This window comes from Sceloporus occidentalis, unplaced genomic scaffold, assembly GCF_023333645.1.
Source record: "Sceloporus occidentalis isolate IW3139 unplaced genomic scaffold, rSceOcc1.0.p SCAF_80, whole genome shotgun sequence".
NCBI lineage: Eukaryota > Metazoa > Chordata > Lepidosauria > Squamata > Phrynosomatidae > Sceloporus > Sceloporus occidentalis.
Window position 1 is genome coordinate 2,220,027 of NW_028317060.1, and position 20,564 is coordinate 2,240,590.

At 38.5% G+C, this 20,564-nt stretch overlaps 1 protein-coding gene across 1 annotated transcript in view; it reads left to right on the plus strand.

The window, feature by feature from the left end:
* Positions 1-1,767: 1,767 nt before the first annotated feature.
* Positions 1,768-20,564, plus strand: part of LOC149285336 (tetratricopeptide repeat protein 39B) — a 32,495-nt gene continuing 13,698 nt past the window's right edge. The window contains exons 1-5 of the mRNA XM_089495499.1: positions 1,768-1,799; positions 11,426-11,530; positions 11,654-11,785; positions 12,142-12,218; positions 13,435-13,502. Of these exons, the coding sequence (XP_089351625.1) occupies positions 11,436-11,530; positions 11,654-11,785; positions 12,142-12,218; positions 13,435-13,502 (372 nt within the window). The 5' untranslated portion in view covers positions 1,768-1,799; positions 11,426-11,435. The remainder of the gene's footprint in view (positions 1,800-11,425; positions 11,531-11,653; positions 11,786-12,141; positions 12,219-13,434; positions 13,503-20,564) is intronic.

Sequence of the window (20,564 nt, forward strand, 5' to 3'; positions counted from 1 at the left end):
CATTCGAGGATGGGCTGTGTGTTGTTGCATATAGGTATCCAGGGGTTTGTAAAAACGTCTTGTTTCCTCTTGTAAGACGCCAAGACATGTGAATGATTGCTAAACTCATTTGTATGCCAGCTGCATTAAAATTTATGGGAGCCAAATTATTTGCAATAATATCTATTGAGGAAGACATTGTGCCCAGAACAAGAACAATAAGGGAATTCTAAGAAAAAAAAAACTATAAATATCCTTTTTATCTGCAGACCTGCATTCAGTTGTTTCTGTCAGTCAGGATATTTTGGGTGACTTTCGTTGCTCAAACACCACACTAGACTGAGTGACTACTCATAACAAATGTATGCATTTGGGATTATCTAAACTTTTCCAGCTTTTGAGGAAAAGTGCTATGTTAACTTTTTCCATTTATCTTCCCTTTTACTTCTCGATATTAGGAAAAGTGATAAAAAATTCTCAGGTCTATGGGTACTTTGCAGTTCATACCGACTCATTGGGTAGAAAAGTATATTGATTTTGTTTTTTGCTTTGTAGCACAGGTAGCCCGAAGGAAATAAATTAGTATCCGAACAGTGTTTCTACATCACTACGCAATAACATGATTTCCATTCTCCACTGATCATGCCAAGTCTCGGAGGAATGTTCTGAGCTGTGTTGAACATGCTGTGTTAGGTTAGAATGCTAGGGCAAACACAAATGTTTCAGTACTGGAAATGTGCCTACAGCTCTTAAATACCGATCCAAAATAAACTGAACTGCACCACTGAGGAGTTATGCGGTAATGAAACACCAGTCACTATGGTTAAAATATATAATTACCATATGATGTTTTTAACTAACGCACTGTATAGAGCATCTTTTCTAATGTGGTCTCGATTAAATTTTGTCTAAAAATAGGGGTTTGATCATCCCAATCTTCTTGACTTTCAGTGCAGATGTAAATGACATCTGGGAATATTTCTTTTGATTGTTCTAGCCATATTACAGGGTGAGTGTGTATATAACACTTTGTTTTAGAGTAATAATTTAGGCTTCTGTCTAACTAGATGCCGTGCTGTATGCTCATTTGTGGACTCCTTTGTGTACATTGTATACTGTCATGGCATAAAGTACACTGTAGGTGACTACGCCATCACAGGTTGGAGTGGTCCATTATCTGCCTGGTTATAGTACCTGGCTTTGGACCTTACCTTTCTGAGAGGATGATTGGGGCCTGGTTTTAATGAGCTGTAGATCTGTTATGGTGACACTAAGCCTTCCATGGGGCATGCATGGATGTGATCCAGGTTTTTTTACATTACATGTGTTATTGGGGGGCCTGGCCCTCCAAAGCTGCATCGACCTTGATGAAGGCCCAGGCCCCGTTGAGTAATTATTAGTCGTATTAGTAGTCGTGCTTCTGTAAATGTTAAGAGTATGTCATATGATTGATGAAAGTGTTGGGCAAAACAGAATAAATTATTTTGCCGAATGTGGAATTTTTCTGCTATTTCTTCAAATCCATACGTAAAATTGCAGACTAGCTTCAATATGTCTTGAGTGTTTATGTCCCTTTCAAATTATGCTGTTATGATTTACTAATGAAAGCATCAGTTATATCATATTTTCAGTTCAGAAGTATGTTCTTTGGTGTAATAAACTAAGACGTATAGACTAAAGAGAATCTAGAATGATTACCCTTTGACAATCTGGTTTGCGCTTTGTAATGTTTCCTACCACTCAGACATTTGTAAATATGAATATTGTGTTTTTTATTTATTACAGGAAAATTTTGAAGATGCTTTTGAAAATATCCCAGTGTGAGTATAACTTGACATCCTTATGCTTTATATTGTGTAAACATTAGTTTAGTTTTTTCAGGTTTTTAATCTGTTTCAAATATCTTTTAGTTACTTTTTTTTTTTTTAATTTAACCTTAGTTGGTTTTCACATGCAGAAGGATAATTAAGTTTATAATCTAATGGATCACAGTTGCTGCAGTAAATCCATGCAGGTGCCATGTGTCCTAGCTGCATAGCTATTCTTATTGTTTGAGACACAGAAGAGTGTATTCACTAATACCAGACTTCAACACGAGCTACGCTAGTGAAAACTCACTTTAAACTCACGGGAAGGGAGGAATGTTTGGCAAGTATGGATATCAACTCGGCTGTAAAATGCTTGGAGTACAGTTATGGTTACCGTTACTGTCACCCTTGAATATTTTGTATGTCATGTAAAATATCTTCAGAAGTAATTGTAAATATACATACTTTGTATTACGAGAAGCTAAGCTGGGGAAAACTCACTTTAAACTCCTGGAAAGGGATGTATGCTTGGCAAGTATTGATATAAACTCAGTTGTACTATTAAACTGTTGCCTCTGGCCTGCATTGCTAAACAGCTCTACTCTGATTTCAATTGTCCATAAAACATTTCCCAGAACCCTTTGTCTTTTCACTAGGTAAGTTTTGTCAAAAATCAGTTATGCCTTCTTATGGAGTGGGTCATAAAGCTCTTGTTGGTTTAGGGTGTAACATATGGCATGTGTTGCAGCCTGTGTGGCTGTCTTCTGTTTTGTTTCTTCCATAGAGCACCAAGCTTAGAAGACTTCACTGATCAATTTTCTTTTGCTGTTATGCTCCAAGAGGTTCTTTAGAATTTAATAAGCAAACTTTTTTTTTCTTCCCAAGTTAATTTTAATTCTTCAAGAGTGTGCCAATAATCATGCCATAGCAATGTTTACATTTTTATACTTTTTAAAAATTCTTCCATTTCCCTTTAATTGGTTTATACTGTGATGTTCTATATCAATTGTATGAATGCATATAGAACAAAGCTGTTTCATTACACGCTTTTTTTCCCCACAAGATATTGTACATGAGGGTCCAATAATGCCTAGAGTTTGCCTTTAGGATAGATTATACAATGGTAACACAGCACAATAAACCCTTTTTTTAGGCATGTCAATTAGCTACAGAAACCTATTCTATATATTAACTGTTGTAGGCCTCCAGTTTCCAAGCACTGGGATTAACCAAAATTTGTAGATTTTTTATTTACCGTGTTGGCCTGATTATAGGCTGCACTTTTTTCCCCCACTTTAAAAACTGAGGGCCTTTAATCGGGGTTTAGCGCAGGGATTTTTTTTTCTGTATCATTTAGACCTGCAGCAGGGTTAGGATCCAGATCCCCTGCAGATCACGATACAGACATCCCTGCTGCTGCCGGCATTTCCGGCGGGGCTTCTATGACCTTCCGGTGGTCCACCATAGAAGCCCTGTGGAAGTACCGGACAGCAGTAGCGGAGGCTGTCTGAGTGCATGGTGCAGACGTTCACCGCCTCCCAGAGAGGAGGATTCCCTGCAGCGCTGCAGGAAACCTGTATCTCCCTCTCTGGCAGCCGGTGAACGTCTGTGCGATGCATGCAGCCAGCCAGGGCGGAAGTGGCAAACGGCAGCAGAGGTTGTCTGCGCAAATCACCGGGGGATTCATTGGAAGTGGGGGTCGTACAGTGGCATATCTAGGTGGCAGGGGGGCATATGTTTAAGTAAGGTGCGTTATGAATTAAGGGGGGGGCTTAAAATGGCTATTGGTTTTCCAAATTTCTCTTTGTGTATATATACCCTATGCTGACTAACTGCATGATAGATACCAAAAATAAAATGCATGTATTCCTGTTCATTAGATAAAATACTGTTTTACCATTCCACCATTCTCGGCTCGGCTACCTGGAACCTTCCATTGCATGATGTGGCCAGGACTGCACGCTGACGTCGGCGGGCGGTCCCGCTGACAGCAGCGGGGAACGCCCCCATTTAAAGGGAAAAAATGGGCGGGGAGCAGGTCGTGTCAAGACCGCGCTCGCCCGGCAATCTCCGGGTCAAACCCGGAGAGTTCCCAGGTATGAGCATGCCTTAACATATGTTAAGGTGTTTGTCAATTATAAGATCATGCAGGTGCTCTGCAAGTAAAATGGAATGTATTGTATTACGTAAGAATACAAGGCATGTCATTTTTTTCACTTTTTACCGACTGTTACATGGTTTCCCTCATCTGCTGCTTTGTATAAAGCTGGGAGCATAGCGTATGGTAGGTCATGCATGAGCCACATGCAGCTATTTTCTTATCCAGGGATAGACAAAGTGACCTTGTAAAGACACCAGTGTCTGTGGCAAGGTTTGTGATGGTCCATACAACATCATTAAACCTACTTCCACAGACCCCATTAAATGTCGACCATGACCAATGTTCACAACATCCATAATAGGTACTGGTGAAATACTAAATTTAAGGGTGTTGTTCCATGTAGATATTTCCTTGACATCACAGAAGGGGCTCTTGTAAGACCGCTCATCCCTATCACACGGAACACCCCACGCAATCACCCTCACTGGCTATCACTGTACAAATGTGAATATCTAAAGCTTTGTAACATGCAGGAAAATGAACTGGCAGGTGGGAGTTGCTGTAGGCAGTCAGACTGCTCTGATATAATACATATGGGAGGGCTTTGGGGGAATGACAGGGCTCTGTTTCTAGGCAACTGTAGTATTTGAATAAACTTTTAAACTATTTTTAATTAGAAAAACAAAATACCACCTATCTTACGTACCTATCTTATGTAAACATACACCCACAGTCAAAAATGAGAAGGCTATGTGGCAGAAATGCAGGTAATGGTTATTCAAATGGCGAAATGTATGTATGTATCCAAATGAATGGGAGCATACAGGGAGTTTAAAATGCCAATCCACAAAGTTTTTTATTAGCACATACAGAATCTACGTTTCAGACATCTAAGGGTCATGTGTATATAAAATATATATATATATATATATATATATATATATATATATATATATATATATATATATATCTCATACTGAGAAAAACAGTCATGATAATAAATATTCTTTTTAGGTCATATTCATGCCTTTGCTTTTCTCAGCATTGTATGTGTGTGTGTGTGTATATATATATATATGATATTTCTGTCCTATAGCCTTCCCCTTTTTGGCTGTGGGTGTATATTTATGTGAGTTTTCAACTAGTTAACAGCCTGTTTGCAGAACTTATCTGGGGATGTTTTAAGAGCCCCCCCTATGTGGACCAGCTCCTTTAAGTCAGTATGTGTAATTTAAAAAGAAATGAACTTTGTACGTTGCTAATTCTCTACAGAGACCACCACTTATTTTAGCTCTTGCTAATCTCAGTCCTGTGAATACTCTAGTGGCTGTGAATTTGGGCATTGATCTGTATTAATTCACCTAACTATTTATAACCACGTGATTCACTGTACAACTGGCATTTACTTCAAAAAGAAAATCTTAAAATAGAAATTCTCAAAATTACATTTATACTTTTCAGAGAATTATTTCCAAATACTTCCTGTTTACCTTGAAAATGACATGTACATCTTAGTTTAAGATTACCCTGCATTTAATTTCTCATTTTTCTTGTCACATTGTGTGGCCAATTGTGTTCTGCTCTCTAGTGGCAAAATGTGGGAAGTACAATTGAGGAAAGGTTACCACATTGCAGCACAGCTTTGACGAAATTCAGTTGTGGTTCATATCCTAATCTATTTTATAGTCCTCTTAAATTGTTACAGACTAAATTGTAAAGATAAAATTATGAAATAATGTGTTTTGGCAACAATGAGGTATTCACTGATAACCACATTGGCACATCAACACAGTGTTTCAACATTGACCAGAATAGGCAAAGTCTGAATATCACAATACAAGAACTGTATATTGAGAGGGATTTCACGATGTTAACCTATATCAATACAATCAATAAGCTCTCAGATCTCCAGTTAACACATAATCTTATTAACACACTTGTATCGGCTTCGTTACGTTTTGAAAATGGAGCCTATTTAATGAATTTTCTGTACTTTTTATATTTTATCTTGTAAAGTATTTCCGCCTTTTGTTAAAGCAGCTGGTCCACCCATGGTATCATCGGTATGATGCTGAAATAGGGGACATCTCTAAAATTGTGTAACTATAGCTGCAGCGGTCTTTCATGTAAACACAGTAAGTGTTGCGCATCTGAACCATTGTTAGTGGGCATGTACTGTACTGTGTAGCAGTATTATTATTGTATATAGTGCCATCATATTCCATAGTGGTGTATAATCGGTAGACAGGACAGAACAAGTAGTATATAGCATAACAATTTGACTTACAAAAACAGATGAGGAGGGCCCTGCTCAAATGCGCTTACAATCTATACGGAGTTAGGGTGTATTACACAAGAGGTAAAAGTGCCAGTTGGGGATGGACCAGCCACACATTCAAGAGGATAGGGGTAGCCCTTGAGAAACCTTGGAAGTGTGCGCGAGAGCCAGAAATCTGAGGAGAGGACAGAAGGGGATGATTGAATGAGTAGAGGGACTGGTTAGGAGGGTATTTAGAGATGAGTAGTCAGATGTAAGTAGGAGAACTGCAATAAAGGGCTTTTACAATGAATCCTGAAGTGCATAGGCAGCCAGTGGAGAGACTGACAGAGGGCAGAGGTGTTAGTAAAGTGATGTGAGATTCATGGTGGATTGTAGAGGGGCAAGATGGGCAGGAGGGAGACCAGCTAAGACAGGGTTACAGATAATGAGGGTATGGACAAGAGCCCTGGTGGCATCTTGTGTTAGGAAGGGACAGATGCAGTCAATGTTTTTAAGATGGAGATGGCAAGGGAGGGTAGGTAGAGCTGTGTGTCATCAGCATACAGGTGCATAATCTAGTGTCCGAATTGCTTGGCTTCTAATATACACTGTATTCTCTAATATTAAGTAACACACATAGAGGGCAATATTATGGATGGAGAGAAAAGATGGGGAAGTGCAGTAGGGTTTTTTTAGTATGTTTTAGGGCTAGGAGTAAGTGGGTCTCTGGCCTGGAGAGTGAGAGAGGTTTGGACCTATGAATAACTTTTTATATAGTGTATAGAAATATAAAATATAGGGTATGGGACACATGGTAGATCTGCTTTAAATCTTCATGTTTTGCGAGTTAGAAGTTAGAATACTGACAAATATAGGTAACAAATCTATTGAATAATTAGAAGATACTTTTATTTAGGGAAAAGGAGCATCTGTGTTTTTCTTATTAGTATATGACAGCATTGCCTACTCTAGTACATGTGACTGATATTCTGACGAATAATGGTTAAAATAAAAAATTATTAAAACCATTACGTACCACAATTAGCCGATTGCTATAATACAGTCTTTGTGATTGACTATTCAGTGTGTTATATGCGAAGAAGCTAAGAATGAGGCTTGCAGAAAAATTCTCTGGTATGATTATTTGACTATGTACTATATTGCATAATTGCCTCCTTAATACTGCTCACGTTGTACCAAACAGAAAGTCTGGCGGTAATAAAGATAAAATGTATTAACCACCAGTTAAGGAATGTACTGTCTGCACAGGAGGGGTTTCATGCGTGGCTCACTAAAAAAGAGCATAGGACAGGGTGCTAGGGCAAAGGGCCACGACTTGGAATGTGGGACATTTGGCGGGGATGATTAGATGAATGAGCCTTGCATTACAGACTAGTATTCAAAGGGTTAATGAGTGCGTTGCTGCATAGAGAAGAAAGGAAGGGATTCCTTTTTAATGGCACCCCCAGTCTTTTCATTGTGTGATTGTTAATACGCAGGACCGTTCTTTCCATAATAGCCATTGGTCAGCATCTCAGCATGTGTACCAAAGTGAAACCTTCTCTCCACTGCATTGCTGTGTTTTCATTGTGTTGAGATGCAATACAGTGTGTGTCAGCTTGCAGTGTAATTGATGGGATTTTCACTGCATCCCAGATTAGTTACAAATCTCCCAGCATCCTCCTGAAGCAGAGACTAGAAACGCATTTAGAGGACCAGCATCGACCTGCTGCTAATATAGTTGACATTTCCTTTAAATGGGGAGCCCCTGCCAAGCCATCTGTCACCCTGCGAACTTTGCGTCTTGCTCTTCTTTCTTGATGATTAATTAATAGCAGCCTGATGGGTCACCAGACAAAACGGTACCCTGATGCAATATACCGTCTGTAAAAATACAAATCCCGTTGTCTCTGACTCCCTGTTAGCCTTTCGCAAAGTGAGAAGGTGAGCAGACAGGATTCGTCTGCATTGTGGAAAAACATTTCTCGTCTAAAGAAGTCATCTGCCTTTCCATCCTGTGAGTATACTGCATCATCCTCGATTCCTTACCGAGCCTGCTGCTGAAAGTCAGCACTGTATACATTGATAGAAGCCAAGATCTGCAACCTCTCCATTTACCTTGGAAGCCCCTGACATAGCTCAATTCAGTGTTAAAATTCTCTTTGCCCTAATGATTCTGTGTATAGAATGTTGTGACTTGTTTTAGCGTTTCTCTGCATTATGCAGGTTTAGCTTTTTTATTTGTTAATTTTTTAGCTAATATGCACAAGAGTCAATTTTACCTGCTCTCCATTTCTCTCCCATGTCGCATATATATTCTGACTTATTGTGAGCACTGGGGTCTGCATCATAAAAGAAGCCCTGTCCGATATTGACTTGCGTACTGTGTCGTACTTCTAATACAGAGATGCAGGAAGCTTTATCCTTTTCCTTGCTGCAGGCACTTTTATAAAGAATAGGTAATCCAAATGAGCTGCAGTGCCACAGTATCCATCACATCTGCTAGCAATCGCTCACCAGGGACCTTGATTATCCTACAAGCATCAACGTGCATAGACTTGCTTGCCGGGGGAAGGGTTGATGAATTTGCCTTCAATGTCAGGCGCTAAAAATATAAACCAAAAAAGATGCAGCATTTAACGGTGTGAGACACTTGCTTAGTTTTAGATGATGTGGGAGTAAAAATTAATGTCAATCAAGATCAGACTATATGGGATTTTCTATACATTTTAACGTGCTTTCTTTTCTGTATGTAGAAAACTCGGTTAAAAAAAAAAATATATATATTATTCTGAATGTGAATGTCCTTGTAATGTCTGCAACATAGCTTGTGACGCAGTGCTTGTAAGAAAAAAACGTAGTGTACATCGGTGTCCAGAACAAGCATCTGCCTCTTAAGCATGAGCTGCCCTTAGCACAATAGGAGATGCCGCATGAATGTTCAATGCAGATTGCATAGATATTATTATTTCCACTCTCCCTCGTACATTTACTAAATAGGTGACTTTATAGGTAATGCTATAATAAGGATATTTGATGCACTTTTTCCATTGTGGATGGCCTCTTATACACAAAGAGATTAGATCTGTTATGTCATGGAATGTAAGGGATGCTTTTCTCCCTTTTGTTATCTGGTGTTTGCATCAGGGAGTTTGACATTAATCTGCTTTACGTTGAGTGCTGCATATGTTTTGCATCTGTGTTTTCATAACATCAAGAAAAACAAGACAGGGTTCACTTCTTCCCTGGCGTTTCACTTATGCATTGAGGTGTTCTGGGGCAAACATAGTATCCTTGCCAAAAATCTTAAATTCCCATGGTATTAAAGTTGATGGAAAGGAGTAGGCTGTCTTCTATGTTGGATCTGCTCTCCATGCTTTAACTTTGTGTGTGTTATATTGCACTATATTTTTATTTTTTTTGGTAGAAAACTGAATTTGTACACTTGCTCTACTTCAGGTTTCCCAAACATGTTCTCTCCAATTCAGCACTCTAATATAATGCCATCAAAACCTCCATATCTGTTCCTTCTTTTTCACATATCTTTCAATTTAATGTTCTAGTCATCTATATTGAATATTATCTGCCACTGATATCTTCCACCCTACTCCATTTTTTCTCTTTATCTCAATTTCTTCTCAGTTCTCCCCTGCCCCTTCACATTTGCTGTTCTTCCCCTGCCTCCTCTTCTTATGTATGGGTTACACAGGAGGTGGTGGTCAAGAACACAACTGGTCAAGGGCAGTGGGGGTTAGGCTGGGCAGCACTGTCAGTACTAACTGTAGTTGAGTTATAAAACCTCTTCTCCATTTCAGGCAGAGGTTATGACAGACTCCTGAGAAACTGGGGTTCAAGTAATTTATATACGCAGCTGCCGATTAGGCTTCAGTTCAGTGTGGTGTTTTGAGCAGGGAAAGTTACCCAAAATACAGCTAGACTGAGAACAATGAAAGTCTCCAGGTATACCAATAAAGGAAGTTTATTGGAGCAAAATGAAATAAAAACAATTTTTTATTGGTGTTAACCCTCATTACTGTATACAGCACTTTTCATCCGACTTAAAATCTTTATAATGATGTAGAAATGGTTAAATTTAATTTTATAATAACATGTATATTTATGTAAAACTAAAAAGCCTAACCAAAATATTTATTGGCTGATTAAACGTGTTTCTATTTTAGCTCTGCCTGTGTAGCCTTGTATTGAAAGGGACACTTATTAACTTTAGATTAACATGTTTATGTAAATCTAGAAAGACCCCTTAATTCTCATTCCAGATTTACGTAGTGTATGTGTGTATATAACATTGAAATTGCTCTACATAAAACATCTGACATCACTGTTCATTATTTCTGTTTGAAACGGATGTTGGATTAATTACTGGTAACTGGAGTGTCCTGTTTTTGCCCAAGCAGCTAATGCACTATTCGCTCTTAAACCGCAAATCATGAAGTGCTAATCTGCTGAAACTTTCATTAACAAAGGAGAATTTACTCTGTCCAGCAGTTCAAATTAGAGACTTAGTTCATTAACCTTCATATGAGTTCAGTTGCTATTTTTGTTTTAAAGAACACCCCAGTGCTTCAGGCAGTCCCTTATACAAAGAATGCACAATTAAGTACTTTCTACAAAAAAATCAATTACTTACCTTAAGGAGACTTTGCAGCTCCTCAACCTTCTGTTGGGCAGTTTGCTTCACTGATTGGTTGTTTAAAGCAAATGTATATGAAGCATTCTTCAGAATAAACCTCATGCATTCGCAAGGGGGCACTGGTTAATGATGGCTGGAGAATCCCTTTAAAGATGTTCCCCTTAGTTGGAAGCCTTAAACCCTCTTTAAAAAAGGAATATTCTCTGGTTATTGATATTTGTATAATCTCAGAAATATCAGATGGTATGGTTGGAGGTGTGCAATTTGCATCATTCATAATTTTAGCTGGGAAAACTGAATTGACTCAAGTTGTTTTGTTGATGCAACTAAACCTTTATCACAAATAATAAAATGACTGATGTGCTACAGTTTTTATTTGCTTAACAGATGAGATGATTTTATGGAAGAACCATGGTAGTGTAGGATGCCCTAGTGCTGGACCAATGCCCATACGTGAAGCTTACAGATATGAGTGTAGTGGAATAGCAAAAAAAATAGCTTTTCATTTCTGGATACCATTTCTATTTCTGTGTTAGTCCTTTTTAATTGCATGCTTATACTCCATGTAGTCTTTTAAACTCTTATTGACATCATATAATTTAATTATTTTTTATAATGTATTTTAGGGCGTCCAAAATGAATCTCAGGAATTCTTTGGAGGAATGTACCATGGCCCTAAACCTATTCCTAAACAACAAGTTTTCTGAAGCACTGGAGTTACTCCGTCCATGGTGAGGATTTCAAACACCACTTGTGTCTTTTATTAAATAATGTGATTTATTTGTAAGGTAGTGTGTTTGATTTTTGTTTTTCTTCAATGTTAAATTGGTTAATGTAATTCCTTCTCTATCTAGGGCTAAGGACAGTATGTATCATGCACTCGGATACAGTACCATCTTAGTTATGCAGGCAGCAATGACATTTGAGCCACAGGATATCCAAATGGGAATTGGCACAATGAAGGAGGCATTACAGACATGTCAAAGGTGAGTGCCAATTATGATCTATTTTGGCTCATATTGTTTAGTTAATTTAGCTGATATGTCCAACCAACTACAAAGGGAGTAGATGTGAACAAAAACGGTGTGCAATTGCGATGTGGTTTGAGTCTACACCTATGGATAAAATGATTAGTTGGGGAAAAAGTACCTACTTACTATTTACTAATATACTTCTGTCTGCAGATCAAATCTAAAAGTACTTTTCTGTCCAATGGGATGACATTATCTTTACTTGCTATGAGATTTGTCTTAACCTAATAAAACATTTTAAATGCCATTTTCAGTCAATGTGCATGTTTGTTTTCCAGTAAGATGAAGATTTAATTAATTTTGTTTTGCAGATTTAGGAAAAGAAACACGGTTGTTGAATCTCTATCCAATCTTGTGTCCAAGCAGTCAGGAGAGCACCTTTCGGAAGGTAATGAGATTAACTGTGAAGGCATGATTCACAGGCTAAATAGAAGGTTATCTATTTCCATTGTAACCCATATTAGGGGGCTTTGTACCAAAATTAATCATACCTGTAAACTCTTCTGGGTTTGACCCGGAGATTGCCGGGTGAGCGCTGCTCCTCTGGTTCTCCGGGTCAAGACCCGAATCCTCCGGGTCGCGTAAGCGGGGTCCTGACGCTCCCCGCCCATTTTTCCTATAAATGGGGGTGTTTCCTGCTGCCGTCAGTGGGGCCGCCCTCCAACGTCAGTGTGCAGTCCTGGCCACGCCCCGCAAGGGAAGGCTTCGGGAGCCGGAGCCCAGAAGTTCCCAGGTATGCTCATTACCCATAAACCTCCATAGTGATTCTTGGCCTACTGGGTCACTTGTGTTGTATTAATTAGGCGATGAGCAAGTAGCACTAATGGCTCTAATGGCCACGATATAAAGGCCATTATAAAGTATATCTAAATCTATAAAATAAACTACTGTCCAAAAGTCTAGCTCTTGCTGTAGCTATGTTGCATCTAAATTATCTAGTCCTCACAAACTGGTAAATTAACCATTTACCAGTATTTACACTACCTTATTTGATGATGCCAAGAATTTGTTTTTACTTTTTTTTTTTTTTTTTTTTTTTTAGGAAAACACTGGCCACTTTTACAGCTTTGCCTCCATAATTGCATGCCTTGTCATCCATAATTGCATGCCTTGTTTTCAAAGTCTAGTTTAAGTGTTTTGTGTCGTTTAAATATGGTTGTGGTGGAATATTTCTGGTGGAGTTTTTGAGTCTTTAACAAACATGCAGAAATGCCTCAGTACACCAGTTTGTTATACATTTTTAGACATTTGAAGAGTGTTGCTTGTATTGGAATATGAAAATATTAACTAGGTATCCCACAGACTAAAAGTTTTTGAAATATCCAGTATTATAATCATGCAGATTAGTATAAAATCAAATCACAAACAGTTTGTAGGAAACTTCTTGATAATCTGGTTTAATTTCCCAGGTATATATTTTTAATCAGAACAGTAATCCATTTAATCCTCAATTTAAATTATTCACTTGATCCGCGGCCTCCAGCATGCTGTAGAGAATCAAGATATATATTGTAGCAGATGTTTTGTCCTGCTTGGATTTTATGTCTTTTTGGATTTGCACCTAACCATGTCCTTTTTTTTCTCTTCTTCATGTGTCCTTTCAGAGGAGATGCATGCTGAAATCTGTTATGCCGAGTGTCTATTACAGAAGGCTGCCCTGACATTTGTACAGGTAACAAACCTTTTAAAATACACTCTTTGTGAACAAACCGTTCGGCGGCGTGGTTCTACTGAGATGATTGAAATGTGCGTCTGTCAACTCAATAAATACTGACCTAGAATCCTCTTTGCCCACTTCCATCATTAAACAGCAGCACCTCTTGAGTCCAGAACATCAGAAGTTCAAATAATATGAAATAAACATCAACATAGTGGATGCTGTTACTTCAAAAAAGACACATAACATTACATTGTGAAGCTAGTTTATTCTGTCCACACTATAAGTAAAGTTCACAATATAGTGAATATCAGACCCAGAAACAAGAAGTGTATTGGAGAATGGTGGGAAAAAGCCATAGCACTAAAACTGTGGTGGTCTCTCCATACCTTTTTGACAGTTGCTTTAACCCCTTAACGTCCATTGCCGGGTCAGGCACGTCATGCAAAACGGTCACTTAACGACCTATGACGTGCCTGACACGTCATCAGACTTAAACAAGCTTAGAAAGTGATCAACGATCACTTTCTAAGCTTAAACGGTGTTGAATGTGGAGGCATTCAGCAACACAGAGATCGGCATGATGGGACATGTCTGGCCCCTCCCCGGGGCGTCAACATCCGCCATACATTGTATCAACGATCACCTCCTAAACTTCAATGGTGTTGCTGGAATGCCTCGATCAGGAGGCATCCAGCGACCCCAAATACTTACTGCACGCAGTCTTCGCCATCCGCAAGATGGCAGCGGCCCGGGAAAAAAAATAATAAAGTTGAAAAAGTTCGCTAGACGGTCTCCAGACCCTCTAGAGAACTCTCGCTCCACTTGCAGGTTGAATACAGGTACTGCATTCAACCATACAAGTCAATGGAGCCCAGCTTTCTAATCACTATGTGATTAGTAAAATATTTTAAAAAAGAAAAAACTTAAAAAAAACATGGTAACATTTAAAAATTATTATGCTTTAGAGGAACTATCCAGTTCCAGCAAAATGTAAAAAAAAAAAAAAAAGTCCAAAAAGAGTAAAATAAAAAAATAAAGTTTATTATTATGAGCAAGTGCTAAAATTAGCGCTGTATCTTCCCAAAAATCCTGACGTGGAAAAATTTAAATAAAAGCATTTCAAATACCCAAGGGGTGTCTAATTTAAAAAAATGAATGGTTTGATGGGGTAAATTGGAGTGGCCGGGCTCAAAGATAGGGCATAGGCTCAGACTGACCGAAATGGGGGGGGGAAAAAGCGCACTTCCAAAATGTGGCATTTTAACCCCAAACACCATACAAACCCATGTGGGGTATGACTGAACTCGGGAGATGTTGTTGAACACATATTAGGGTGTTGTTTGATAGTGACGTATACCTGGAGCTATAAATGTATACCCAAAGTACAATTTGTGTAAAAAAAAAAAAAAATACTAACACAAAGTGTGGCAAAGGCTGGTGGTAGAATCTCATGCATGGAAAGGGTTAAAATACTAGCATTTGAAATACCTTGGGTTGTCTAGTTTTCAAAAATATATGGTTTGATGGGGTAAATTCAAAGATGATCCTATTAGGAGATGGGGGCAGAATGACCAGATGTAAAAGTTCCAAGTTAAAAAATGTGCACTTCCTAAATGTGGCGTTTTACCTCCCAAACAACCCGACAAACCCATGCATGGGGGGTATGACTGTACTCAGGAGATGTTGCTGAACACATATTGGGGTGTTGTTTGAAAGTGATGTATACCAGGAGCTGTAAATCCATACCTGAAGAGCAATTTTAGCGATAAAAAACACAAAATAAATGACTACCACAAAGTTTGACAAAGACTGGTGGTAGAATTAGTGCATGGAAAGAGTTAAAATTCTAGCATTTGAAATACCTTGGGGTGTCTAGTTTTCAAAAATATATGATTTGATGGGGTAAATTGCATTGGCCGGCTTCAAAGATACCCGAAATGGCACATGGGGGGAAGAATTACCAGATTTGGAAAAAATGGTTTTGAAATAGCAAAACGCTACTTGTACTTAATGCACCATAACGTGCAGAAAAAAGCAAAACAACATAAAAACATTGGGTATTTCTAAACTCAGGACAAATAGTAGAATATATTTAGTAGGTTTTTTCATTAGCTTTTTTTGGATGAGTAAAAGATTTTTGGGGTAAAAGTCAGAAAATGTGGGTTTTTTTTCCATTTTTCATCATATTTTATTATTTTTTTATGGGAAATTAGATAATATGATTAAAATAATGGTATCTGAAGAAAGCCCTTCTTGTCCTGCAAAAACAACATATAATTTGTGTGGGTTCACTAAATGAGTGAAGAGAAAATTACATCTAAACACGAACACCGCAAAAGTGTTAAAACAGCCTCGGTCCCAATGGTACAAAAGGTAAAACACAGCCTGGTCCTTAAGGGGTTAATCGTGACCCACATTGCTGGGGAAAGCATTTCTTTATATGCTTGCTATAGAACGTGTACAGTACTTGATCTCTATGGTGATCTTTTTTTTTTTTCTTCTTCATGGAAGCAGCAGAAGATCAATTATTAAAGCAAATAAACAAGGCAGCAAATCACAATGAGGTGGTTATTATGGGGGACTTTAACTATCCCGACATAAACTGGGAAACAGAGACCTGTGAATCTCATAAAGGAAACCGGTTTCTGACTATAAGTAAGGATAATTATCTGTCCCAAATGGTACAGGACCCGACCAGAGGGGGCGCCCTACTGGACTTAATATTAACCAACAGACCTGACAGAGTAACTAATGTGCAGGTCAGGGGGCATCTAGGAAATAGTGATCACAATATGATACATTATAACTTGTCCTTCAATAAGGGAACTCTTAGAGGAGCCACAAGAACTATGAACTTTAGGAAGGCAAAGTTTGATCAACTAAGAGAAGCCCTTAACACTGTAAATTGGGAAAATCTCCTCAAAAACAAGAGTACAGACACTCAATGGGAGATTTTTAAGGATATCTTAAATTCTCACTGTGAAAGGTACATACCGTACAATAAAAATGTAAAGGGGGTAATAAATGGCAAAAAAAGGCATTTAAGCTACTAAAACAGGAAGGCAGTGAGGAAGCACTAAAAAGCTATCGGGAAAAAAATAAAATATGTAAAAATCAGATAAAAGCAGCAAAAGTGGAGACAGAAAGACTCATTGCCAAAGAGAGTAAGACAAACCCCAAAATGTTCTTTAACTATATAAATAGTAAAAAGGTTAAAAATGAAAGCGTTGGCCCCTTAAAAAGTAATGAGGGAGAAGTTATAGACGGGGATCAGGAAAAAGCTAATCTATTAAATATATTCTTCTCTGCTGTATTCACAGAGGAAAATGAAATGCCAGGTAATATACAGCAGGATGAGATAAATGCCCCAGTACATGTCGCCTGTCTAACGCAGGAAGAAGTGCAGTGCCGTCTAAAAAAAATCAAAATAGACAAATCACCAGGTCCAGATGGCATTCACCCCCGCGTTCTAAGGGAGTTAAGCAATGTAATAGACAGACCCCTATTTCTAATATTCAAGGACTCTATAGTGACAGGGTCTGTTCCCCAGGACTGGCGCATAGCAAATGTTGTGCCAATATTCAAAAAGGGGACAAAAAGTGACCCGGGGAATTATAGGCCTGTTAGTTTAACTTCTGTTGTGTGTAAACTGTTTGAGGGTTTCCTAAGAGATGCTATTTTGGAGTATCTCAATGAAAATAAGTGTATGACTCCATATCAGCATGGGTTTACAAGGGATCGGTCCTGTCAAACTAACCTGATCAGCTTTTATGAGGAGGTGAGCTCAAGACTGGATCGGGGTGAATCGCTGGATGTCGTATATCTTGATTTTTCCAAAGCATTTGATACGGTGCCACATAAAAGGCTGGTACATAAAATGAGAATGCTTGGGCTGGGGGAGAATGTGTGTATGTGGGTAAGTAACTGGCTCAGTGATAGGAAACAGAGGGTGGTTATTAATGGTACATACTCTGAGTGGGTTACTGTTGCTAGTGGGGTACCACAGGGGTCAGTTTTGGGTCCTATTCTTTTTAATATATTTATTAATGACCTTGTAGAGGGATTGTATAGTAAAGTATCAATCTTTGCAGACGATACTAAGCTCTGTAACGTGGTTAACACAATAGAGGACAGTGCACGATTACAAATGGATCTGCATAGGTTGGAGGCTTGGGCTGGGATGTGGCAGATGAGGTTCAACACAGATAAATGTAAGGTTATGCACATGGGGAAGAAAAATCCAGGCTGGGAATATGTATTAAATGGGAAAACACTGGGGACGACTGACATGGAAAAGGACTTAGGAGTTTTAGTTAACAGTAAATTTACCTGTAGCGACCAGTGTCAGGCAGCTGCTGCTAAGGCAAATAAAATCATGGGGTGCATCAAAAGGGGCATAGATGCCCACGACAAGGAAATAATTCTACCACTGTACAAGTCACTAGTCAGACCACACATGGAATACTGTGTACAGTACTGGGCACCAGTGTACAAGAAAGATATAGTGGAGCTGGAGAGGGTTCAAAGACGGGCAACCAGAGTAATAAGGGGAATGGGAGGACTACAGTACCCAGAAAGATTATCAGAATTAGGGTTATTTAGTTTGGAAAAAAGACGGTTTAGGGGGGATTTAATAACTATGTATAAATATATAAGGGGACAGTACAGAGATCACTCCCAGGACCTATTTATACCCAGGACTGTATCTATAACAAGGGGACATCCTCTACGGTTGGAGGAAAGAAGGTTTCTACACCAGCACAGACGGGGGTTCTTTACAGTAAGAGCGGTGAGATTATGGAACTCTCTGCCAGAGGAAGTGGTAATGGTAAACTCAATAAAAGAGTTCAAAAGGAGCCTGGACGTGTTTCTTGAAAGCAATAATATTACAAGTTATGGATATTAGATTAATAGGGACAGAACGTTGATCCAGGGATTTATTCTGATTGCCATATTTGGAGTCGGGAAGGAATTTTCCCCCTGGTATGGGGCAATTGGCATCTGCTTCATAAGGGTTTTTTTGCCTTCCTCTGGATCAACACAGTAGGGACACAATATGTATATAGGTTGAACTTGATGGACTTTGGTCTTTTTTCAACCTTATGAACTATGTTACTATGTTTTCCATATAAAACATATAATATTTTATTGAAATTCTGGGTTTATAGAATACAAATCTACTTGGGATTCAAAATAACAATAAGCCCTTTGTAGATATTATTTAGTCATTAAATTGCCACTGCAATACTGCATGCTTTTTTAATCATTTTTATTTCTTTTTTTAGTGGGTGCTAGTGTGCACTATTTTGTTACTGTATTAGCGTCTTTGCTTTTGATATACAGATATCATTGTAATTATACAAAGTGCAGCACAAAATCCGGTGCTGCCCGGTGATCCTATACATCAGCTGTCTATTTAACATATAAGAGGAGCTGTGGAACTGTCCGTACTGTAGTATAGAATGCAGGAATGATATAATTCACTTAGTGTTATGCCATATACAGTGCTGTAAAAAAGTATTTGCCCCTTCCTGAATTTTTTGTGTTTTTGCATATTTGTCCCACTTAAATGTTTCAGATCATCCAACTAATTTGAATATTAGACAAAGATAACCTGTGTTAAAAAAAATGCTATTTGTAAATGATGATTTCACATATAGAAGAAAAAAGCTATCTTACCCTACCTGGCCATATGTGAGAAAGTAATTATGACTACTACTACTACCGCTTAGCTACTAAATCAACCAGTTAACAAAACGAATTAATAATTGCATTCAATTTCACTAGACAAACCCAGGCATGATTACTGCCAGCCCTGTTGAATCTAAACATCAAGTTGAATAGAAATTTTCTTGCAAAGTGATGTAGGCTAAACAGTCTCAAAAAGCCTCAAGTGATTCTGCAATCTAAAGAAATTCTAGGACGATGAGAGTCATTGACATCTTTCAGTCTGGAAAGGGTTACAAAGCCGTTTCTAGGGCTCCTAGACTCCAGCGAACCACGAAGAGAGACGTTCTCTACAAATAGAAAACAGTACAGTAGTGGACCTTCCCAGAAGTGGCTGCGCCACCAAGATTCCTCCAAGAGCACATTGCTGGCTTATTAAGGAGGTCACAAAAGAACCCTGACTAACATGTAAGAACTGCAGGCCTCACTCAAAAAACACTGCTGACCAAAAAGAACACATTCTGATCTATAAGATCATACCAACAGTCAGACATGGTGGGGTAGTGTGATGGTCTGGGGCTGCTTTGCTGCATCAGAACCTGGAAGACTTGCTGTAATTGATGGAACCATAAATTCTGCTCTCAACCAGAGAGCTCAAGTGCAGTTGGGTTATGCAGCAGGACAATAATCCGAAACACACAAGCAAGTCTGGGGGGTTTTTATACCGTAACTACTGGAGCTATTTTAGTATTGGTTTAAACCTTTTTCCCATGTAAGTGATATATTGTGTTTTTAAAGAGAGAGAGCTTTATTTTGATACTATATTTACGTGTTTAGTCAAACATTTAGTATGAGTAATTTTGTAAAAACTAGAGAAAAATAGAAAAAAAAATCTAATCACATGTCAATCTTCTCTAAGTTGTTTTGAACTTTTTTTTTTTCTATTTTTCCAAACACATACCCCAATAAAACTATATCTTTCTGTAAATCAGACAACCCAAGGTGTGTCGCTAGGAGTTTGTGGAGACTTGTCATGCAGCTGTCATGTCATGTGGCCTCGGTCACTGCCACATTAGTCGTAGCAATAGTTTCCTGGGATTTTTTTCCCACCAAACCTTCTATGTTGTAAAGGGTTTTTAGAGAAAACCAGCCAAAATTGCTCGACTGTTTCTCTGGATTATGGAAATACCCCACGTGCATAGTTTTTTGAGGTTCTGGGCACTTGTTATGTAGTTGTTTGGCTACCAATCACTGCAAAACCCTACCTGTAGCATTAATTTCATTCACTTTTTTTTCCACCAACATTTCTTTGTTGCTTATGATTTTTTGCACAGGTTAAATGTTATGGCAGAGCAATTCAGGCAAACATTTTGAGCTGCATCTACAGATTAAGAAATTACCCCATAT